This window comes from Ambystoma mexicanum, chromosome 4q (genome assembly GCF_040938575.1).
Source record: "Ambystoma mexicanum isolate Mex_15411 chromosome 4q, UKY_AmexF1_1, whole genome shotgun sequence".
Taxonomy (NCBI): Eukaryota; Metazoa; Chordata; class Amphibia; order Caudata; family Ambystomatidae; genus Ambystoma; species Ambystoma mexicanum.
This window is the reverse complement of record NC_090928.1, coordinates 1,236,697,083-1,236,710,789: the sequence shown is the minus strand read 5'-3', so window position 1 is coordinate 1,236,710,789 and position 13,707 is coordinate 1,236,697,083. Positions and strand designations below refer to the sequence as shown.

Below are 13,707 nucleotides of genomic sequence, written 5' to 3'. Positions count from 1 at the left end.
AATATGTGACCAGTCGAGAGGTGACGGTACGCAAAGCAATGCGCTTGCTAGGAATGATGGCGTTGTGTATTTATTTGGTACCTCACGCGCGCCTGCGCATGCGCCCAATGCAAGAGTGGCTCAACAGCCAGTGGTGTCAGGCCAGCGGACTATGGGAGGATCTAGTTGTGGTCTCGCAAGCCTTGGTTCTCTCGCTACGGTGGTGGACAAAGGAAAACATGGAAAAAGGGAAACCCTTTGCCACACCCGCGGCGGAAGGCAGTCTAACCACAGACGCATCCCTCACAGGATGGGGGGTGCACCTATCCCATCAGACTGCTCACGGAGTGTGGACTCCGAACGTAGCATCCAAACACATAAATCTACTGGAGCTACTAGCTGTGTTCAAGGCGCTAAGAGCCTTCCAGGAACACCTACAAGGCAAAACAGTAATGGTCCTTACAGACAGCACCACAGCCATGTACTACATCAACAAGCAGGGGGGCACCCACTCTCCAGGCCTGTCCAAGCTGGCCCAGAATATATGGAAGTGGGCTCTCAAACAGGACATGTTCCTACTATCACTACATGTACCTGGGGAACTCAATCTGCTGGCAGACAGACTCAGCAGAGATTTCCCCCTGCCCGAAGAGTACGAATGGGGCCTGCACGAAGACATCGTCTTCGACGTCTTCACACAATGGGGATTCCCAGAAGTAGACCTGTTCGCAACCCTGGAAAACTCACAATGCCTAAGTTACGCCTCCAGGTACCCCCAGAACCAATCCAAGGGGAACGGTCTGTCGATGCAATGGTCAGGGAAATTTGTTTACGCTTTTCCCCCCCGACTCCCCTTCTCAACAGGGTGGTGCACAAGATGCACCAGGAACAAGTAACCATGATACTAGTGGCCCCAATGTGGGCCCGTCAACCATGGTTCGCTCACTTGATGGAGATGTCTCTATCTCCCCCAGTGAGACTCCCCTGCCCGTACAACATGCTGTCTCAGGACAAGGGCAAGACTCTGCATCCATGCCCCCAGAAATTGAACTTAGCAGCTTGGCTCCTGAAATCATAGAGTTCGGACATCTACAGCTCCCGCAAAGATGCATGGACATCCTCAGGGAAGCCAGAAAACCTAACACTCGCCACTGCTATTCTAGCAAGTGGAAAAGATTTGTCATCTGGTGCAGGAGTAAAAGCATCAACCCTATTGACTGCTCTCCCACACATGTTGTCCTATACCTGACCCACCTTTTGGGTTCAGGTCTAGTGTTTAACTCCATTAAAGTCCACCTAGCGGCACTTTCTGCATACACCACTTCCCAACTCAAGGTGTCGTGGTGGAGGATCCCTGTTATAAAAGCCTTCATGGAGGGAGTAAAGAGAATACACCCCCCGATAGCTGACCCAGCTCCCGGATGGGACCTTAATGTGGTACTTACCAGACTCATGGGCTCTCCATTCGAACCCATGCACAAAGCATCTCTTAAACACCTCACTCTTAAGACTGCTTTTTTAATAGCTATCACCTCCATCAGGAGAGTAAGTGAACTTCAGGCTCTTTCTTTCTAGACCCCTTTGTTACAGTTCACAGAGATAAGGTGGTTCTACGCACTCACCCTAGGTTTGCCCCGAAATTTATTTCTAAATTCCACGTAAACCAATCTATAGAACTACCAACGTTCTTTCCAAATCCTTCCAATTTGGGAGAAAGGACTCTGCACACACTAGATGTACGCAGAGCGGTCATGTTCTACATGGAAAGAACCAGACCACTGAGGAAGACTAATCAGTTCTTCGTCTCGGTGGCAGCAGGAAGAGAAGGAGATGCGATTTCAAAGTCCACTATTTCTAGATGGATTGTTCAATGCATCACTCTCTGCTATACTCTTGCTAAGAGAGATCTGCCCTTTAGGCCAAGAGCACATTCTACTCGAGGCACGGGGGCATTCATTGCAAATGTTCCCCTTGAGTCCATCTGCAAAGCGGCTACCTGGAGTTCTGTGCACACCTTTACAAAACACTACTGTCTAGATGCACACTCGAGATCTGACTCCCAGGTGGGACAGGCAGTATTACGACACCTTTTCTCTACTGTTCCTTCTCATAACCCACCGCCAACTCCGGGTACTGCTCGCTAGTCTATGCACAGCATGTGATTCTAAGCAGATTAACAAACATCAGAAGACAATGCATTACTTACCGTAAAAGCATTTCTGATGGTTGTATCGGATGGAAGGAACATAGACTTCCTTTATATCTCTCTCTCTCTTTTCTGTACTCACTCGCGTCTAGAAGGCTCCCTCAGGGCAGAAAAATACAAACAGAGGGACCTCGACGCGTGAGGGATTGTGGGTACAACGCACGTCACTATAGGGATAGTGTTTCAGACACGCCTTGTCGACGTCCCTTTTTCGACTACGAAAAACAAAATGCAATACTCCGCAGTGACCACTTGATGTCGGACCTATGCACAGCATGTGAATCTAAGCAGATACAACCATCAGAAATGCTTTTACGTTAAGTAATGCATTGTCATCAAGATCAATGCCTATGGAGTTGGTTAGACTCCATAACCAAAGGAAACACAAAGGTAAAAACGCATATCAAAATACATGAGAGAGTGGGGAAAAAGGGTCCCACTCTCGCCAGGTAAAAAAAAATCAAGTCCTCAAAATTCAGCAAAGTTGCTGGGGGTCTCTTTACGTTAGAGGGAATTAGCACATTTTTGAGAATTCTCCCTAACAGCGTGCAGAGTGAATCTCAAGAAGGACCTTTCCACAAAGAAATGTCGAAAAAACGAAAACCAGGGCCATTTTGACAATTGCAGCCCGCAGTAAAAACACACAACGGTAGTAAAAAGTAAACCACTGCCACCAGCCATTAATCATAGAAAGAGTAACATAAAAATGTTACATGAGAAACTAGACAAAGGGGATACGAAGTAACCCCTCCAGCACCCTATTGTAAGATGGTGTCTGCTGGGTCTAGAAAGTTACAAATGTAAGTAAAGTCGGTTCCACTTTACTGCTCTTGGAAACAGTAGTTTATCCAAGAGACGGTATTTAAACCTTTGGGAAATCTGAAAGACTTCCCTGTGCCACTGCACTGAAGGCGCCGTTTGTCACAATGTAAAGATTATGCCTATGGAGTTTGTCAGACTCCAAAGTAAAAAGAAACAGAATCTAAATCACATAAAAATACATGTGTGGGAATAAAGTCTCACTCCCTCGAGGTTAGAAATTAAATGTCCTAAAGTCCAGCAAAAGGTGCTGGGGGTCTCTAAGGTAGAGGGGGAATTACCACATTTCTGAGAATTCTCCCTAAGATGCACTGACATAGTCTGGCCAACAGACCTCTTTCAGGACGGCTGATGCCCCATTCTGCCAGTCATCGCAGCTAGGACAGCGTTTCTCTCCTGTGTTCCCCTGCTCAACATTTGCAGGGTGGCTACGTGGAGGTCTACGCACACCTTCACGAGATTCAACTGCGTCAACCGGGATTCCAGGCAAGAGTCCAGAGTCGCAAGCTGTTTGTTTGAGGTGAGTCTGTTCCAGGGGTGTTTGTTCTTTTGTAGAGCCTTGCCACATGGTTTTGTATATGTACTGCTATGCATTCGTATTCATCAGCACGTACATCAATGCCAGACCCCATGCTGGAGAAGGAACAAGTTACTTATCTGTAACAGTTGTTTTCTTCATGGGTCTGGCATGGATTCACATGCGAGCCTGCCTGCCATTCCCGTTGTGATTCTTCTTGGTTAATACCATCCCTTCACGTGCTTATTTCAAATCTGAAGATAGCCACTGTGGATGGGGTTTAGGGAGAGGACTCTCATTGGATGGGTGCAGTATGACCCAGAGAACAATTGGTTTATGGGAGAGGGGCAGTTTTTCAAGCTTATGATATATTTTATTTATATCGCGCTCATACACTGGTGTTTTAGGCGCGACCAGGCAAAGGGAAGGGGAACTGGGGAAGAAAACAAAAAACAACGATCTTACTAGGCCCAGTGACATTGAGAATGCAAGTGCATGGGGAAGGGAAAAAGGGGATAGTGCATTAGAAATTGGAAAGTGCAGAGCATAGGAGAGAACAAGATAAATAATAAGTAAATAAATAGGGTGATCAGGAACAGTGGTAGTGCAGCCTGTGAGTGGAAAAGTGCAAGATTAGTTAGGGTGTATCTGATAAGTGCAGTAGGAGAATGGGGGGTGGCATATGGGTACAGATACAGGCACAAGTGTAAGGAGTGACCAGGGGGCAGTGCCAAGAGGGTGAGCAGGTACCTAGTCCCGAAGGACAGGGGGTGGCCAGGTCTGACTGTGCCGGGAGAAAAAGCGGATCAGCAGGGGCGAAGAGGGGCAAGGGCAGAGGCGAAGAGGAAGGTCTTGAGGCGCTTCCGGATCCGTAGATGGTTCTCAAGTTTCAAGGCGGCAGGGAGGCTGTTCCAAAGGGAGGCCCCAGCCGAAGACTGAGATCTGCCCCTAGCTTGATTCTTTGAAAAACGACTGACCCCTGAGGGAGTTAGAGGTAGTGGAGCGAAGGGCTCGACAGGGGAGGTATTTATGGAGGGATAGTTGAAGGTATTTGGGACCCAGGCCCCAGAAAGCCTTGTGGACAATGCAAAGGGTTTTAAATGTAATCCTTGCATCCCCTGGGAGCCAATGAAGGGATTTCAGAGCTGGAGAGATACAATCCCAGGGCTTGAGGCCAAGGACAAGTCTTGCAGTCCTGTTCTGGATTAGTTGTAAAGGGCGGAGAGTGGAGGCAGGTAGATTTAGAAAGAGGCTTTTACAGTAGTCCAACCTAGAGGGAATCAGAGCTTGGGAGACGGTGAGCTTCTGAGGGAAGGAGAGGAAAGGAAGAGTACCTCTAAGGAGGTGCGCTAAGAAGTTAGACTTTTTAGAGACGTCAGAGATGTGTGCAGAGAAGGAAAGTATGGAGTCAAAGATGACCCTGAGGCTCTTAGCTTCGCAGGTAGGGGCAGGAGGAGGGCCAAGGGAGGACAGCCAGAGAGTGAGGGGAAAGGATGTAGAGGGTGTACCAATGAAGAGTATCTCAGTTTTGTTGGCATTTAAACAATGATCATTGGCGGCACACCAATTTTGAATGGTGATTAGACAGTCCGAGATGACGGAAGGAGAGGAGGTGGCTGAAGAAAGCCTGAAAATGAGTTTGGTGTCGTCGGCATAGCACTGGAAATTTGAGCAAAAAATGGAAATGCAGTAGGCGAGAGTTGCCAAGTATTGGTTGAAAAGCCAGGGCGAGAGGTTAGACCCCTGGGGAACACCACAGGTAGAGAGGGAGATAGAAGAGAGGAAGGACCCAAGTTGTACTTGGGAGGGTCGTTCAGAGAGCAAGGAAGTCAGCCAGGCCAGAGCCTGATCAGTGATACCCAGGTTGTCGGGGAGACTATTGAGCAGGGTGGTATGGTTGACTGTATCGAAAGCAGAGGAGAAATCAAGTAGGATAAGGACAGAGGGAATGTTAGAGTCAAGGTTGGAGAGCAGGTCTTCACTGATGTTCAGAAGAGCATTTTTCATACTTCTGGCAGCTTTGAAGCCGGATTGGAGGGAGCCCACAGAATCGGAATGAAGGTTAAGATGAGAGATTGCAAGCTTTTCCAGGAGCTTACCCAAAAAGGGAGTAATGGAAATTGGACGATGGGTAGCTGGACAAGAAGGATCAGCTGTGGGTTTCTTGAGGAGAGGATGCACAAGGGAGTGCTTCAGAGGGTAGGGGAAAGATCCAGAGATGGAGAGGTTGCAGAAATCAGCAAGGGCTGGTGCGAGGGTATCAATGTGTCCTTAAAGGTTTTAGAGGAACAGGGATGGATGTGTTTTGATGAGGCTTTCATAGATCGGACTTGTCTAGCGACCTCATCAGGGGAGAAAAGAGGAAAGGCTGAGAAAGAGGGAGGGGAGGTAGCTGAGGCTGGATCAACAAGCAGGGGAGGGGAGAGGAGCGGGAGAGGAGAGTGTGGACAAGATGTCCTTGGGTTTTAGAGATAGTGTGAGGCAAGGTCATTGCAAAGAGCCTGAGAGGCAAGAGGAGAGGTGGATACTGCAGCAGGGTTGGCCAGCTCCTTGCAGAGTTTAAAGAGTTGGGCCGAATTGTTTGTTGCCACAGAGACACGGGCTTCAATATGGACTCTCTTCTTGGTGCGCGTACAGAGAGTGGGTATTGCCTTTGGAGCAGGCGGCAAGCCAATTTATCAGAGGCCCTCCATTTCCTCTCGGCCGCCCTACAATTACGCTTAAGTGTAGCTAGGTCAGAGTCATACCAAGAATTGCACTTGACTTTGGGCTTCAAACTGATCCTCATGACAGGGGCAAGAGCATCAAGAGTAGCTGAGATGGAGGAGTAGAGCAGAGACGGGGCTGTGTCAGTCAGCTTAAAGCGAGACTGCTTTCTTTTTACCGAGGATTACTGGCCTGACTGGGTATATTCATGAACATGTGAATCCATGCCAGACCCATGCTGGAGAACATCAGTTAATGGTAAGTAACTTGTTCCTTGCTTCTTTTAGCCGGTCAGAATAATTTGAGGCATTTTTTCTAAAAGATTAAAATCTTGTTTGTTCAAATTGTCTGTGCTATAACTCTTTGAATATCTTTATATTGGTCTAAATAACACTGTTGCTACATTTATTTGAAGTGTTATTTTGGTTTCCCAGCTTTTGTGTGCAGGGGACAGAAGTGTCCATCACCATTAGACACTTATTTTTCTCTGATGGAATGCACTGGGTCTCCCATGAATATGCACATTCACTTATGGGTTGGCTTTCCGATCATGCACCAAGTAGACAGTTTGCCCGCCAAACCATCTGGCTTGTATTGAAAACCGCCAGACAATCTGGTCCACCCACACAGGATGTGTTGTAGGACTGTCTGGTTTAGACTCTGGTAACCAGTCCAAAGGCCACAATAGAGGGTGCAAGGCTGATCTAAAGGTGAGCCAATGTTTACATAACAGCCATTTTAGTCTTCCCTTGTAATCCTGAAGACAAAAGATTTTCCCAAGACAAAATGGTCAGAAGAAGTACATTAATACCCCAAAAGTTACCATACTAGTGCATTTGGCTACAAATATGGTAAAACGGGCCGCCTACTTGGTGAAGCCAAGCCAAATCAAAAGTGCCACCAGCCTACACCACAATACATTTGTAGGGTGATAGAATCTCCCTGGGGCCGAAATAGGATGCTTTAAAATCACCCATGTCTTAGAAGCCAAATGGGCTATTACAGGACAACACATCAAAAGGGTTGCAGTGGCAGGAGACGGCAGTAGAAGTTCCTTTCGACCACAAAAATAGTTAAAGAACCAAGAAAGTCAACAGGAAGAAGCCAAATGTTTACTGGTTCCAGTTATATTGGACATCAGAGCCCCACAAATGGAAATCTGTCCGAACCCTTGCCCATTGAAGCTCTCGAGGCCCTAGCATCCCCCAAAGACAAGTATCTTATCCACTATGGTCATACTCCAACAGGCTTCTCACTGAAGTACAAGCAAAATGTGTGCTCACCTGTTGTGGCAGAATGTTGGTGTTCTGGCTTCCTACCTCTCTGGGACCCCTAATCTTTGTGTCTGCTTTCATGCTGTTTGTATTTTTGATCATCAGAGGACCTTCTACTCGAGGCTTCCAGTCACTGCAACCCTTTCTGGTGTTCTACTCGTATAGCTACTATTTTAGTCACAGGGTGGTTACAACACCGTGAAAGTGTTATGGGGTAGACTGGGTGCTGGCTTTATTTACTTTTGGCTACTCCAATGCTATAGCCACATTCACCGAACTAGGAGCCAAATGCTCCTATGTCGTAGCCTTTAGGTTAATCCTATGTATTTTAAGCCTCCCATTGGTCATTTTGTGTTTGACAGTTCCTTTGTGTGGACCTGCTCAAATTCCTTTCTAACTTTCCCTCTAGGTGGAGTGAGATTTTGCCAGAAAATAACTACCCCCTTACAACGCAGGTCCTTTATCTGATGAGCAACAAATGCAAGCTAGACACTATCTAAAAACTAGATTGTTTTTCCCCTATAGTGTTTAGTAAGTACCTATGCCGTTTCCACCCTAGCCTGTATTCTCATGTCTTTCCAAGTGTATATCACTTAATAGCATTGCCTTGAAAAAAACATTATCCACATTACTGTACCCTCTACTGCATCCTCTTATATAATGCTTGGTTGCTTCACAGCTTGGGTTGCGCTATAAACAAACCAGCACAAGTAGACCAAGACAACCATAGTGCAGCCTTTCACATGCCCAGAACACCACCTTAGAAAGAGGGTGTAAATGTCTGAATTGGCTGCGAAGGATTCATCAGGCAGTGCCTTTGAAACACGGGGTGCCTTGGGAACAAGAAAATGCAGTGCCACCTGGCTTCGATCTGCAGTCTGGCGCTTGGTAATTGGAGGAGTCCAACATTAATGGTGATAAAAAATATAATGAATGGCATACCCACAATGTTAGAGGTGTAGGGATTGATGCATTACGCTTTCAGTTCACAAGGTGTGTGGGGTGGGCAGTGCTGGAGGCCCAATTAACAATCTTTTCCTGCATTGCCTCCCCTTCATCTTATTGTGAGAAGCACATTCGTTAAGAATCCATCTATTTCAATGTGGAAGCATATTCCTCCCTACAGTCCGACTAGGCTCACCTTGCATCATCCTCTTTGTTATTGCACCCACATGAAGTATTCTGTCCAGTGTTGGTTTGTTTCAAACTATTGCTCACAATCCTGTTATGCGATATTGCATTGTGAGACTTTTAAAAAAAAAAAAGGGTGAAGAATATGTGAGGAAAGATATCCATTAGAACAAAAAAAATGAATTACCTTTTTTAACATTCTTTCTGATGGATTCAATCTTTCTTCCACGTCCCCTCATTTTGATAGCGTATATTGTGATCTTTTCATGCCACTTCTTTAGTCTGTGACTCATGGCAACTTGTGTAGAATTTACCAGCTGTCTCGCATCTGGCGGACGCTGCCCCCTTGAATCCCTTAAAGAGCTGACCATGCCTTTTTATGGCTTGCTAACGATTTCTGCATTGTGAATCCACTTGAAACTATATTAAAACGATTTGGAAGCTGTAGGTGGAAGTTCATATCAAGCGGGAAGGCTATTACTGAGGGTAGGTATTGTAATCTTTGTCACACTACATCCTTATCCTTGGAGAGTATCAATTTTGAACTGACAGTACACTGATTGTTGTTTTTTTAAATATAGATTCTGCAACATTTTTGTTTGATTTTTACAGAAATATATTGAGAAGAACCTTCTATATGAAGAAAGACGAAAATTAGACCAGCAGGTGGGGCTTGCTGCCGTGAAGGAAGCAGATCGCCGACGGGCAAATGAGTTAAAACGCAAGTTGCAAGAACAACCGAAAGGGGGAGCCGAAGAGAGGGCCTCCAAACTAGCTAAGAAAACAGATGAGCATACACTGAAAAACAAGGGAGTTGGCAAGGATGGCACACAATCTGTGCCCACTAAGGATGGCCAAGAGGGCAAGGTAGAGCCTTCAAAAACAGATTCAGCATCCTCTGTTTTTGGTAAGTTTACCTGGAAAAATCCAGCACAGGAGAAAAAGCAACAATCTGGGCCACAAACTGGAGCAGTGGACATGGATCATGCTAAAAAGGAGGAAAAAGACTCTGAAAGTGGCAAGGAACTGGAACAAAAGGAAAGGCTTAGAGAAAAGCTTAGAGAGAGGCTCAGGGACATGGTTAAGGATTTGGACAAGGATGTGGACAAGGCAAAAGACTTGGAGAAAGAAAAGGAAAGAGAGAGGAAGGAGCGCGAGCGCGAGAAGGAGCGCGAGAGGGAAAGGGAGAAGGAGCGCGAGAGGGAAAGGGAGAAGGAGCGCGAGAGGGAAAGGGAGAAGGAGCGCGAGAGGGAAAGGGAGAAGGAGCGGGACAGGGAGAGAGAGCGGGATCGATTAAGGGAGAGGGAGCGGGAGAGGGAGCGTGAAAGGGATAGAGAAAAGGCAAGGGAAAGAGAGAGGGCCAGGGAAAGGGACAAAGATCGGGAAAGGGAGAGGGAGAAAGAGAGTGAATCACAATCTGAGAAGCTACAGGCTTTGCGAGTTAAACTCGCTGGAAAACCAGTTGCACCGCAGCCCAGTCCATTAAAAACTGTAAATTCCCTACAAGCTAAAACACCCCCCAATCTCCCAGCTGCAAGTGTGAAGACGCCTGGCGCTGTTGGGACAAACAAGCCATTGCCCGGAAAAGTGGACTCAAAATCCAATGTTTTGATGCCAGATGTAAAAACTCTCCCCGCTCAGACAACTGGTCCTAAAGCGACAATGCTAAAGAGTTTTCAGAAATTTGTAAAAGGTCCATCTGAATTTGATGATAAACCAACAGTTGCCCAGCCTCAGTGGCCACCGGTTCCAGTGGCACAAGTTACTGCGCCAGTATGGCCACCATCAACTGCAACTTTTGGAACACAAAGCAGTCAACTTACCACCCAGCCCCAGTGGCCACCAATCCTGACTGGTGGAATACAGACCAATCAAAAACCTCCAGATGCTCAAACCCTCACCCAGCCTCAGTGGCCCCTAGTAGCTGCACCGTTTGGAAGACGAAATATACAGTACAATGTAAAAGCTCCCGTGAGAAATGAACCCCAATGGCCACAGATTTCAGCAACACCAGCTGCATTTGGGGGTACGACAACTGGGGCAGTTCAGTCGTTGCCCAAAGCAGCTTCGGCGCCCAAAGCAGCTTCGGCGCCCAAAGCAGCTTCGGCGCCCAAAGCAGCTTCGGCGCCCAAAGCAGCTTCGGCGCCCAAAGCAGCTTCGGCGCCCAAAGCAGCTATCCCAAAAGCAAATATCCCAGCAACAAGTGTTGCTAGTGTACCCGTTGCAAAAGCCCAACCTCAGCCTGCATTCAGTGAAAAGGTAACAAAGTCCTGCCTAGCTACAACAAGTGCTAAGGATCTCTATGATATCTTTTACAGCAGTGGTGCCAAGATTTCAGCTGACATAAAGGTTAAAGGTCCTTCCACTGTTAAGGAGAATGTACAGAACTTAAGTACTGAAAAAAAGACGATTGATAAGGTGCAACCTGGTTTGAAACAAAGCATTGCTTCTAAAGCAACCATAGAGAAGGCAAGTTCTATTTCTACTCTCAAAAGTGCTAACCAACCAAGTAGTGAAAAGAGTTCAGCCAAGCTTTACACTGCATGCCCCCCAGACACCAGGGGTGTTGCAGTGCCTGTTTCCAGCTCGATGGTTCCTACTTCAAAGGTTGACAAAGTCAGTCTAGGCCCTGAGAAGGCTCTGTCCTCAAATGTTCCTTATACACAGAAGTCGAATAATGGCAAAGCTGATGTGGAAGTTGTAGGACATTCTAAAGTGATCAACCCTAAAATGGACCATTCATCAAATGCCAAGTCCAATATGTGCATTGAGCCTGTTGCCAGCACAGTAAATACAAAGAGAGACCCAAATTCCATGGAAGGAGATGTGGCACCTGCTCCAGTAATTGTGTTCCAGAAGCCTGCAGATGTCCAGATGGCAGTGGTTCAAGAAAGCGCACCGGACGACGACATGGACGGCGTGTTTGTTACTGAAGAAGATGAGGAAAGTGAAGAGGAGGAAGCTATGGAAAGCTGTTCTGCTTCCAGATTTGGAGCAAGATTAGGTTTACAAAGCAGTGCGTATTTGGGTAACCTTCATCCTACCATCAGTTCAAAACCCTCATTTCAAATGACAGAATCTAGCAGTGTCAAAGGCAATGGCAACACCCATACTGGGACCAAAGCTCAGGAGAGCCAATATGTAAAAATGGGCGGCTCGCAAGAAGCCACTTCAGGCAGTGGACAAGAAAGGAGAGAGTCTGAAAATGTACATTGTTCCACTGATGATGTGGCTAAGGTCAGTGCGGCAAGGAAAGGGGCACCTTTTACTAAGATTTCCACACAGGAAGAGGAAGAGGAGGAGGAGGAGGAGGACAGCCTTGAGGATGACGCTGCAGCAGAGAATGAGGGCGATGTTGCTGAAATGGCAGCATCCCCTTCTGGACAGCGTGCCACCATTCATCAGCGTTCAGCCAATGTCAAACCAAAGACTCCTTTAAAAGGGTTGAGAAGCTATGGCTTAAGGAGGAAAAAAAAATAATATAAATTTCAATATCTGTTAAAAGACGTTTTGTATATTTTAAGCAGTACTCTGCCATGTGATCATATTTCTAGTTCATCCAGTTAGCTGCGGGTCCCTTTTATACTTTTATTCTGTCATTTTCCATGTAGGTGCAACATTAAACATTTCTGTAACATTTAATTACCTAAATGTGATCAAGTACAAGGGTAAAAAGGTAAATGAGTAATTGGGAACACAGATTGAATTCTAATTTCACACACCCTTTTATTTTTTTATGTTCCAAAATGTTATACACAATGATACTTCATTGTTGCTGAACAGTTATGCAGTTTGCTCTGTTGTTGCTTCTCTTTTTTCATTGCATTTTCTTTGGTGTATTGACACCACAGTAAGGTAGGTAAGTAGATCTGGACAGAAGCGGGGACACAGGAAGCTTCAACGTCAGTGGCTAAACAATGCCAAGACTTAATTTGGAATTAAGCCCTGTTTTTTAACCAGACATTGTGGTGCCTTTGACCTTCCTTTGAAGTAGGACCTCTTATCTTGGACTGCGAGTAAAAGTGTATGTTAACAGAGTCCGGGTTTTTGATTGATGTCCTGCCGTTACATTGGTATACAACTGAAGGGTATCGATGTGTTCAAATACACTTTCATTTTAGATGAACTAGTTAAGATGTTTTCTTTAGACAATTGAAGCCTGTTGCTGTTTGTGAATCATTTAAAAATAAATAGCAATTGTGGATCTGTACTTGCATTCAGCATAGTTTTTGTTTCTTCAGGAGTTCACTTTTGCCTTGGACCTTTAGCACATTATTGGCTGGTGCAAATGTTTACAATTTTCTTTTGTTTGTCTAGAAAGTTGTCATTCAAATTTTATATTCTCACAAACAGCTTGCTTTTTTGTAGACTAAAACCACTGGTTTCATTAAGTGAGCGAAGTTGTATTGGGTGTGATAGAATGCGGAAGAGGGCAGACAGATGTGTAGGACTTTAGAAAATATTCACGTTTTCTTGTTTTCCGGTATGCAAAACTAGAACCCGTCTTAATTCCTGCTGTTAATGATTATAGCAAAATTGTTAATGCCCATTTAGATCGTTTAACAAATGTTCACATTTCGTCCATTAATGGCTTTCTTTGTTGTTCTAAATGCTTATTCATATTCTGTAGCTTGTGAATCTGCTTAGATTCACATGCTTTGCATAGACTAGTGCAGCAGTATTCAAACTGTGGGGCGCGTCCCCCTGGGGGGTCGTGGCCTCATGTCTAGGGGGTCGCACACCCATAGTTCTAATTTTTAAAATACAACCAAAAAAATAGATTAGTTGTTCTTTTTCTAGACTAAAAAGAAAATATGGTCTTCAGCAGGCAATTAATATTGTGTGTAATGGTACCATTTACTTGCACATGGTTAGCATTAGACATAATATTCATTACATGCTGACAAGATTTAGCATATAGTATAATGGCCACAAGATACAGTATTGTAGCTCTCTACACTATTGGGCATTGGATCTTGCATGTTCTGTTAAATCATGACATTAGTTCAGTGTGTTATTTAAAATGCAGGCGATTTGAGGAGCACCATAAAAAGAGGGTGATTGCTGAGCAAGGT

General features: G+C 45.6%; 1 protein-coding gene across 1 annotated transcript in view; it reads left to right on the top strand.

Annotated features, from left to right (window-relative positions):
* LOC138468307 (zinc finger protein 318-like) overlaps window positions 1–12,842 on the top strand; it is a 640,558-nt gene extending 627,716 nt beyond the window's left edge. The window contains exon 10 of the mRNA XM_069608801.1: window positions 9,245–12,842. Coding sequence (XP_069464902.1) covers window positions 9,245–12,112 — 2,868 coding nt within the window. The 3' untranslated portion in view covers window positions 12,113–12,842. The remainder of the gene's footprint in view (window positions 1–9,244) is intronic.
* Window positions 12,843–13,707: the final 865 nt, after the last annotated feature.